At 32.7% G+C, this 10,540-nt stretch overlaps 1 protein-coding gene across 1 annotated transcript; it reads left to right on the top strand.

Moving 5' to 3' along the window:
• The first annotated feature begins 7,999 nt into the window (after positions 1 to 7,999).
• LOC114162796 (LOB domain-containing protein 36-like) lies at positions 8,000 to 9,984 on the top strand. The gene is made up of 2 exons (XM_028046771.1): positions 8,000 to 9,063; positions 9,687 to 9,984. The coding sequence occupies exons 1-2, from the start codon at positions 8,424 to 8,426 to the stop codon at positions 9,689 to 9,691; spliced, it is 645 nt and encodes a 214-aa protein (XP_027902572.1). The 5' UTR covers positions 8,000 to 8,423; the 3' UTR covers positions 9,692 to 9,984.
• Positions 9,985 to 10,540: the final 556 nt, after the last annotated feature.

The following is a 10,540-nucleotide window of genomic DNA, read 5'->3' as shown; positions in this document are numbered from 1 at the left end:
ATGTCTATCACATACAACATCAATGGTATAAACACCCAGTCTGTTGTAACCGAGGCTTATGAAGGAATCAAATCTCTGATACGAACACTTGAGCTCTCTTTAAACCATATTGAGATTTGTTCAACCATGCAAACCAAGTTTTCTTGTTCTTTAACGCCTTCTGGTTGGAGCATCATTTCATTTCTATTTAACAATAACCTTGTGGGTAAAAAAGTGGGACCCACAGGTGGTACCCCTTCACATTGTTAGCATAGCCCAAGCACTTATTTTTTCCTAGTTTTAAGCTCTACTCGTGCTTTGGATTCCTTGAACTGGTAACAACACATTTGACTTTCTCTTGATGTAGTACACCTACAATCTCATGGAGTAAACTTTGATTCTCCTAGTGATAACTCTGGTGATTCCCTTACATTAGAATAAATCAAGTCTTCTTGTGTTTTCCTTTTTCCTAGTAGTCAAACTAGCAATCTGCGATCTATGACTATGTTTGTTGGCTTACCACACAGTGCTCGCGTAGAGATAAAACAACCTTCTTGAGCCCGAGTAAGAGATTACGTTCTGCATGGATTTGCAAACTTCGCTCTGACTTATACCCAAGTTTACGATGTCACATCAACATCGCTTCTTCTTGACTTGTCGATGCAACCATTGCATTAGCTTCCTGCAACGTATCTCCCAAAAGCACATACACATCTGCCATGATCTTTTGCGCTTTCATGACTTACCATATCTCTCCTCTTCTTCACAGAATATCTTCGTCATCCGAGGTATTTGCCATACAACCTTGTGAGGTTGATGCCTCAGAGTTCTTTCCTCCATTCTTCAAATGCCAACAATCTTTCTTCACATGCCATCTTTTTGCTTCATGAGACTAACTCCCACTAGGTTCACGTTCTGTTGATCTACCTATCGTCATCACCAAAGCTTCTATTTGCCTTGCACTTTCCACCATATCCTCTTTGTTCTTTCGCCTGTATTCTTCTTCAAGAAGAGCTCCAGCAACATCCTCAAAGCGTAGGAGGTCAATAACGTTGTAATTTGTAATGTTGATGACAAGCTAATCATACAAATCAGGTAAACTCTGTAGTAGAAGATCCGCACGTTCATTTTCAATTATGTTGAAATCTGCCGTTGAAAGTTGGGCAAACAACGTATTTAGATTGTTGATGTGGTCTGTCACCGATGTGGACTCACTCATTCGAAGAGTATAGAGTTTTCTCTTCAAGAATATTCTTGTGTGAAGTGACTTAACCTCGTACAGGCTTGTGAGAGTATCCAAATCTCCTTCGCTGTAGTCTTCTCTACAATGCTGGATAAAACCGCATATGCCAATGCTAAGTGCAAATTTGCTATAGCATTGTTATCTATTTCCTTCCACTTTTTATTTGTAATGCCCTCAGGTTTTTCTTCAATTGCTTCTAGACAATTGTCCTTTCTCAAAATTGTCTACTGGAACAATGGAGGTAGAACGTGAACCAGTGCACCAGGTAATTCCCAGGAAAGAGAGGTGGGTCACTAATGGACACGCTTAAGTACCAAGTCTTTCCTAGCCAGAACTTTCCTAGATATGCACTTTCACATTACCACACTTTATCCACTATCACAATACTATTCTAATGACAATAGCAGCGAAATATAATTACACGAACCAACAGCTCTGTTGGGTATCAGAGTACCAGCACAAGTACTCACAACTAAAATAAAAGATGAAAATAAAAGAACAAAGACAGATAATAGGCAATGAATTTAATTTATTCAAGAAAAAAAAATTACATATCATTCTCTCCAATCCCAAGGAGAAAACAATGACAACCCCTATCTTGGAAATAGGAAAAACTAATACAAGGAGACTCTTAAAGGAGAAACTAACCTTCTCTCTTAGAGGAGAAACTAATATTCTCTCTTAGAAGAGAAACTAATATTCTCTCTTAGAAGAGAAACTAATATTCTCTCTTAGAAGAGAAACTAACCTTCTCTCTTAGAGGAGAAACTAATATTCTCTCTTAGAAGAGAAACTAATATTCTCTCTTAGAAGAGAAACTAATATTCTCTCTTAGAAGAGAAACTAATATTCTCTCTTAGAAGAGAAACTAATATTCTCTCTTAGACCCCTCTCTTCGAAATAGGAAAAACTAATACAAGGAGAATCTTAAAGGAGAAACTAACCTTCTCTCTTAGAAACTAAAATATTCTCTCTTAGAGGAGAAATAGGAAAAACTAATACAAGGAGAATCTTAAAGGAGAAACTAACCTTCTCTCTTAGAAACTAAAATATTCTCTCTTAGAGGAGAAACTAAAATTCCCTCTTAGAGGAGAAACTAATATTCTCTCTTAGAGGAGAAACTAATATTCTCTCTTAGAGGAGAAACTAATATTCTCTCTTAATTCTTCTCTCAAACTAATAAAGCAAAAAGGAATAGAAAATGAGAGACTTTGGGATGATTTCCTAAGAAAACACTGGACTCATTTTATAACATTAAAAGTAAGCCCCAAAGTAAGTTCCCATCGATGTGAGACTTCTTTTCTCACAAATCTCATATAGTTTAGGATGTGTTTTCTTCCAAAAAAAAAAAAAATTCTTTAGAGGGATTGTAAGGTGCAGATTTGGAGTGTAATTCGTGTTAGTTTCATAGGATTTGAGGATGATGGAAGGAACAAATTTGCGAGATGGTGAATTTTTCCGATCTTGCTTAAGGTGGGCGATTTGAGAGTTTGATACGAGCTTTTTTACTATATTATCCTCATTGAATTGACGTGCATGGTTGAGTTTTGCAGTGGTCAGAATCAGTTCTAGATGAGATGGAATTGATTTTGTGACTTGACAAAGGAAAAAATTGGTTCTGGATGGGGTGGAATTGATTCCAAGAATTCCATGCATGTTTACGAATCGGTTCTCATCTTGATGTAACTAATTCTAGTGCATCATTTTCTTATACTTTTTGGGACATGGGTAAGCATGCATCATTTTCTTACACTTTTTATTACTGGAAATTTGTAAATCAAGTACACGTACACCTGCATTCTTTTTATCTTTTTGTTTCTTTATTTAATTTCATGTGCAAGGACTATTCACGTTTATTATCAATTTTATAGATCATAGATTAGTTTTGCTAACTCATATATCTTTGCTGTGATTGATACGTGATTCGATCTTAGAAAAAAGATATTCGTATTTTTTTTTTTAAATTATTGAATAACAGTTTTTTAAATAAATAGTTGTAACTCATAAAAAATTATTTTATATTACTTTTAACATCAAGAAAAATTTAATAATCTTTATTTTTTATCTATTAAAAAAATATTTATCATATTAGTTAAATCACTCGCAAATTTTCATAAATTTCACTATCAAATCTATTCATTTTCATCTTCAAATTCCTTAAAAAAAACAAAACAAATTTTATCTCTAAATTCATTCAAATTCATCTACTTACTCCCTCAAATTCATCCTCTAAAAGAAATTATATAGTATATAAATAAATATAAATTTCACCTCATAAATTAATTTTATAAAATTATATTAAATTTAAAGTACACTTATATTAGAGTAATCAAAAATTCTAATAAAACTTTTTTCTGTTGAGCTTATATTACTGTGTCACCTTACACATGAGTTTTGTAAAATTGTTAAATGTAAAATTGTTAAATTTAAAGTCTATATTCTCAACATTTGGTATAAGTGGATGAGTGAGTTTTAAATTATTGAATTAAACTTAAAATTTATTTCTTAATTTTATTTACCAATATTTTAGAGTATTGGTTAAAAAATTAAAAGAAAAATAATTACTAAAACGAGAGTATATTAATTAAGTGAAAAGGAAAATCGTGGCTACAAGTTTTAACTTACCATTGCATAAAACCCGACAGATCAATACTAATTTTAATTCTGTTCTTGTCTTTGGTTTCCATTACCAATTGATATAACAGAACAGGAATGCTGTGAGAGAAAAAGCAAAAAAGATAAGGTTAAATAAAAATGATTTTATAACAAACGTTGAATGATAAAAATGATTTTAAAGTGAAAAAAAAAAATGTGAAAAACTGAGTGAGAGTGACGCAGGTGTTTGCGTGGAGTTTGTAAGGAGGTGGGTGATAAGACTGAACAAGACAAAATGAGTACCTGAAGTTGAAGATGATGACAACATAAGATGTAAGAGAAAAGATAAACTACAATATTTTGAGTTGTTCCACAAAGAAAATGAATTAGAAAGAGTAGAGAGGTAATGTTATGAATTTGAATTGATAGAAGGGTTTTACAGTGAAGGAGGAGTTAATGAGAAGAAGAGAAGAGAGAGAAAAGAGAAGAAAGAAGAAGACAAAAAGAATGGATGAAAGGAGATGAGAGGAGTACGAAAGAGGAAGCAGAGGGGAGGGCCAGTGGGAATACATTAATGGCATGAATCCGTGTGCACGCAATTGCTCACCAACATACTGAATCACTGACACTGTCTCATCCCATCCCATCTCATCTCATGGTCCTCACCTTCTTCCTTCCCTTTTGTCCCCTCTTTTCTTCTTCCATCTTCTCTATCTTCTCCAACACCACCACCTCAATCCTCAATAATCCTAACCCTAATAATCGGTACTTCCTCTTTTATTAATTGCACCACCACCAAGCACGTGCTTCACTCATTAATAATAATCTCACAAATATACTTCAGTTTCATCAATGCTGGATATCCTGCACAATCGTTGACCCCTGAAAGTGACTACACACATCACAAACCACCAACGACGAGCTGGAGCTGACGGCTGAGACCTTCACGGTTAAGGTTTTGTCACTTCCCTTCACATCTCACTAAAACGGTAAATTCAACCACACTGCGCACCTCATGGAGAAAAACTCGGACGTTAACTTTTCTTATTTACCACTATACCCTTCCCTTCTCTTCTTCTTCTTCTTCTTCTTCTTCTTCTTCTTCTTCTTCTACCATCATCACAACAACTCTCCATTGCGTTCCCCTCGCACGCTGCACGCACGTGCCACCTACCTTCACTTTCTCATACCATTTCACTTTTAAATTTCAAATTCCATTTAATACCCTCATCTAACTCCTTCCTTCTCTTTTAAATACCACTTCACAGTTTTTTAGAAATCTTTTCTCATCATTGCTTGCATTCATTCTTTCATACATTCTCACACTTGTATTTATGCTGTTACAATCAAATTTCTTTCATTCCACCATTCCACCACTTTTGTTTCTCTATGCTAGTTAAAGAACTTGGCCTAATATACTGCATCAATGCATTTATTTATGTATTGACAGATGTAGAAAATATTTATATTAATTGTATATAAGTTTAATTGTTATCACGTAGGGTAAATTTTTTATATATAAATAACTAGTTTTAAAATCTAAAGTCAATGAAATCATTGTAAAATCTATCATTACGAAATTTAAACTCATCCGATTGGTCAAATCAAAATGTCGGTGCATTGGTTAGGTGATAAAGTCAAACACGTTTAATTTATTAGTCTACAAAAATTGGAACCCGGTAAAATCCATTACAAAAAATAGTTTACGTGGAATAATAAAATATGTTGTTTAATCTGTTTGTCTTTCACAATAACACAAAAAATCAACATAATATATTTCATTGAACTATTGAGTATATTTTAAATATCTAAAAACTTATAAACTTATATTTTATTAAAAATATAATTATTTAATATTGGTGCTGAATTAAGTAATATGTATATTATTTAATTACTGTTGGTTTGCCCAATATCTGTTAAATTTCAAACCAATTTTTTTAATTTTTCGATTATTGATTTAGTTGTAAAAAACGGAAATGAAGAAAATCACTAATATGCTTGAATCATTCTAAATGATCCAAAATCACATTAAAACATCAATTAATCTGACTTAATTTAGGTGAATATATTTACATTTTGGACGCATGCTATTACGATTTCAAAATTTATTGTGTTTAAATAACTTAATAAATTTTATGTTGTATGAAAAGTGTACTAAATTTGTATTATTAACTTACTTTTAGAATAAAAATATTTAAAATCATTTTCGAACTCAATTTTAATTAGAATCAATTCAATCAACATGAATCCTACGAGAATTGGACAGTCATTTTTTTAAAATAATTACGTATCATTTACTGACTAAATGAAATTGTATTTTGTTTTAAATGAAATGGACGGATACCAAAAATTAACTATCATTATGAAAACTAATTAATACTTTGTACTTATAATGTATGATTACTCAAATGAAAGGAACATGAAACAAACTGTCATCCTCTTAGTATCAGTTTTTTTTTTTTTTTTAATTTAAAAATAATAATTATTCTTATATATATATATATATATATATATATATTAATTTTTATAATGTAATAGGCATCTTTCTTTCTGCTTGAAAATAGTTATTATAAAAAAGTGGAAACAGAAAACTGTTATTGTAAGAAAAAGCTATGATCTGAGTTTGATTATAAGAAAAAGAATCTGGTCATCCTTCTCTTTTAAATAATTATTTAAATGTGTAAAAAAGAAAAAGATTAATAAGTAATTACTGATTTTATACTGTTAAAAAATATTATTCTATATAAAAAATTTCTTAAAAAAATTAAGCCAGCATACTTAAAAATACAGTATTTGGAGGATTAAGTTTTACTCTCCCTTACTGTCTTAATCAAAGATAATTTATATTTATTGTTGATTCGAAGATAATAATTGAGTTTGTAATCAAATTTAGAGTCTACTAATATTATATGCAATTACATACACTTAAACTTTACAACACAGGTCACACCCGATTTTGTAAACCTAAGTCTGAGTCTGAATCAATATGATGCATTTATCTATTATAAATAAAATTTTATTTATTTATTTATTATCCTGACTTGAAAATCTGGTTTGGTCTATTTATATAACTTATTTTGTGAAAAAAAAAAACGAAATCAATTATGTTATTGAGTGTAAAACATTGTTGATCATATAAAGTATGCTTTAATTTTTAAAAACTAATATTCAAAGAATTAAAAAGCTTAAGCAATAAATCAGTTTGTGGAAAAATGGACAAAACCTATATCGTTATATCGTTACGTGATAAAACAAATGAAAAAAAAACCGCAATAAAAGAGGAAGGAAAATAATAACGAAAGCTTCAATATGAATAACCACTTATACCATCTATTGAATTATGAGGCTGTTGAATTGTCACGCTATTAGTAACTTACGGTCAACACTAACTCTCTCAAAATTACCAATTTACTCTTGAAAACTATATATAATTAGTAAACATTTATAATACCTAAATTAATTCAAATAAAAGGGAACTTATGAGATTCATATAAAATTTGAATTTTATAAATTAAAAGTACACAAACAGTAAAATATTTTTTTAATTATGTTATATATATAATAAATAATAAATTTATTACATTTTACGATGATCATCTTAAAAATTATACTAATAATATTTTCTAATTAAATAATACTATAAAACTCTGTATCCATTTAATTTATACTTATATTTATTGTATATTTTTTCTTGCACTATATAGTTAAGACATTTATATGGAATGGATTAATATTTTTTTACCCACCATAAATAGAGTTGAAAATAGTCACGGGAACGAATCACCCATGAATCCATATATTTAATAGTTTTAAAATTTCAAAATTACAATTCTATTAAAAAATTTATAAATATATAATGTTAATAGATAAACAGGTTGTTTGTTGACAGGCCTTTGTTCCTAGTTTGACCCCTAATTTTGTAGCAGAAGAATATGAGTATTATAATTGTTAGAATTGATTTAAATAAATAATTATAAATATATTTGGTCCTCCACAATACAACACTATCCAGCGTTGAGAGTCAAAATATGGATATCTGTACACATACCTTTTGTGATGCAATTGAAGACAGCATTCAGGAATAAGCTTTTATTTGCATTCAATATTAAAAGCGCAGTAATTGCTCTTAGTTGACTATTGAAAACATGCTTACAACCAATCACCCCATTCACACAATCAATCACCAAATAAAAATATTCTACATTTTCCATTATTTTCAACTACTGGGTATTATCGCTATAGTAGACTATTACATAAGTAATAAAGATTACTTCCAAAAACAAGTGACATTAAAAAATAACAAAAAAAAAAAAAAAGAATTTTGGATTTGATAATAAAAATGAGGTCAAGTGCGTGGCGTGGGTAGCGAGTAAGTCGGGGTGATGGGTGCAGCAGCAAAACAAAATCTGAAATGGCATAATAGCGAACATCATCAAGAACAACAACAACGAGAACCAACAACTCATGTCCTCTGACCGGGGAACTTTCTGGATCTCTTTAATAAACCTTCGGATCTTCTTCAAAGCGGTGCGTTTTATCCACTTGCTAAACCACCAGACCTAATTACTCAGGAGAGTAATCAAGTGTTATTATAGTAAGGAGAATAATGTCCTCTTCTTTGTCGTCGACCAATTCGCCGTGCGCCGCGTGCAAGATTCAGCGCCGGAAGTGCACGCAGGAGTGTGTGTTCGCGCCGTATTTTCCGCCGGACAACCCGCAGCGCTTTGCCTACGTGCACAAGGTGTTCGGTGCCAGCAACGTCGCAAAGCTTCTCAACGAACTCAACGCGGCGCAGCGCGAGGACGCGGTTAAGTCCCTCGCCTACGAGGCCGAGGCGCGTCTGCGGGACCCCGTCTATGGCTGCGTCGGTCTCATCTCCATCCTCCAGCACCGCCTCAAGCAGTTGCAGACCGAGCTCCACCACGCCAAGAAGGAACTCGCCTCTTACATCGGACCCCACGCCATGCTCCCTCCTCCTCCTCCGCCTCCGCCGCAACCGCGCACCTTCTCTCTCTTTCCCTTCAAAACCGCACCTCCCCCTCCTCATCAGGATCTTTTCGCCTTCACTGACGACGGTGCTTCCGCTTCTCACTCTTCCCACGCCGCCTTCAACCACCTCGCTGTTCTCTCACCTACCCTCGCCGCCGATCACGCCTTCCCTCACGCACCCACCCACCCTCTCGCTCTCCCGCACCACCAACACCTAATGCTCTCCCCTATGCAATCCAAGCCCCAAACCGACCCTGGTAATCTTAACCTATATACACATGCCCTCTCTTTCTGTTGCTTGGTTATTAGATCAACACAATAGCACTCTCTTAATTTTGAATACTTGGCATGTCATATAGTTAGTGTTTGGAAAATCCAGTTTTAAGGGTTTGCTGAAAGGTCTTGTCTTGCGTTTGTGTTGTGTCCCTTTTAACGATCGTGGTTTTACTTGTGTATTTTGCAATCAGGGAAGTAGCATGTGCAAGTAGAGAAAGTAGAGAATAAATCAGTAGTACTATAATAGGAATATGAAATTATGCCTTGACAGAACTAGAATCCAAAAGGGATTAGCCCAAGTTGTTTCATTGGAATTAAAAAGAGAATCTTGGTTTGTGTGCTGAGAGTGTTTTTCCTCATTCGATTTTATTTTCCGGACTTGTGATGGTTTTGCTGCACCTAATCAAGGAAGGGTTGATATATCTTCTCTCTCACAGTGAGAGTATAAAACAAAAACAGTTTATTCTTGCCGTGTTAGAGCAGCAACGACATGAGTATGCATTTCTGTTATGTCCTTTTAGGTTTGAATGGTTTTTGTGTTAAAAGATTGAAATGATTTGAAACAACGAAGGCGTTCTAATGTTTATTTTGTTATGTTGTGCAGCTTAATTGTTCTGAATGGAAAGCAAAAAGGGTGTAAAGAAGGAAGAGTGAGAAAGTTGCAGAAAGAGGAAGGAAAGTGGTGAGGGGTATATGAGACTGACTAAGCCTGCATTGTTTTTTGGGTTTGAACTTTTTGATGATTTTCTAGGTAGATGCATTTTAGAAAGTAGGATCTGTATTGATGTTAGAGAATGGTTTTTCTAGTAGAGAGAGCAACGGATTTCTCTTATCCATTTTAAGAGTGACATACCTGAATTCTCTACTACTTTAAATACTTAATCCATATTTACAATTTTTTATTTTTCTCTTTTTAACCTATTACATTATCTGTTATATTTGTGTTTTTCTGTTCAATCATTTCCTTACTCTGCTGGTACGGGGTTAGATTATAATGTTCAAATATCTTTTTTATTTTAAAAGAAAGTGTGAAACTAAACATCACAGTAATATTGAAGTCCAAGCCTTCTTAATACTTCCTTTGTCATCTTTATAGTTTACAATGATGGCATACTGGATCTTCTTATCATGCCATGTTCCTAATTCGGTGGAGAAAAATAAGTTTTAATTTTTACTTTTACTGTTTCTAATATCAATAATGTGTGATTTTAATTCTTAGTTTATTTAACCACTTTTTTTATCGTCATTTTCTTTAATTTCTTAGTCATTTAAATCACTGTTTAGAGTTAAACATTCTTTTTCTTTCTGTGGTTAGTTTTCTATGGATAAATTGTCGTAAATTGAAAATTTTCAGATTCGAGGTAAATTATTTTTTTTCAGAATTTTTGTTCGTTGCAGTTTTAAGATATTATTCCAAACAGGTTACTTATTTTATAAACAATTTTACTTTTAAAAAAT

The sequence above is a fragment of the Vigna unguiculata genome, chromosome 9 (assembly GCF_004118075.2).
Source record: "Vigna unguiculata cultivar IT97K-499-35 chromosome 9, ASM411807v1, whole genome shotgun sequence".
NCBI classification, from domain to species: Eukaryota; Viridiplantae; Streptophyta; class Magnoliopsida; order Fabales; family Fabaceae; genus Vigna; species Vigna unguiculata.
This window is presented reverse-complemented; position numbering and strand designations above follow the sequence as displayed.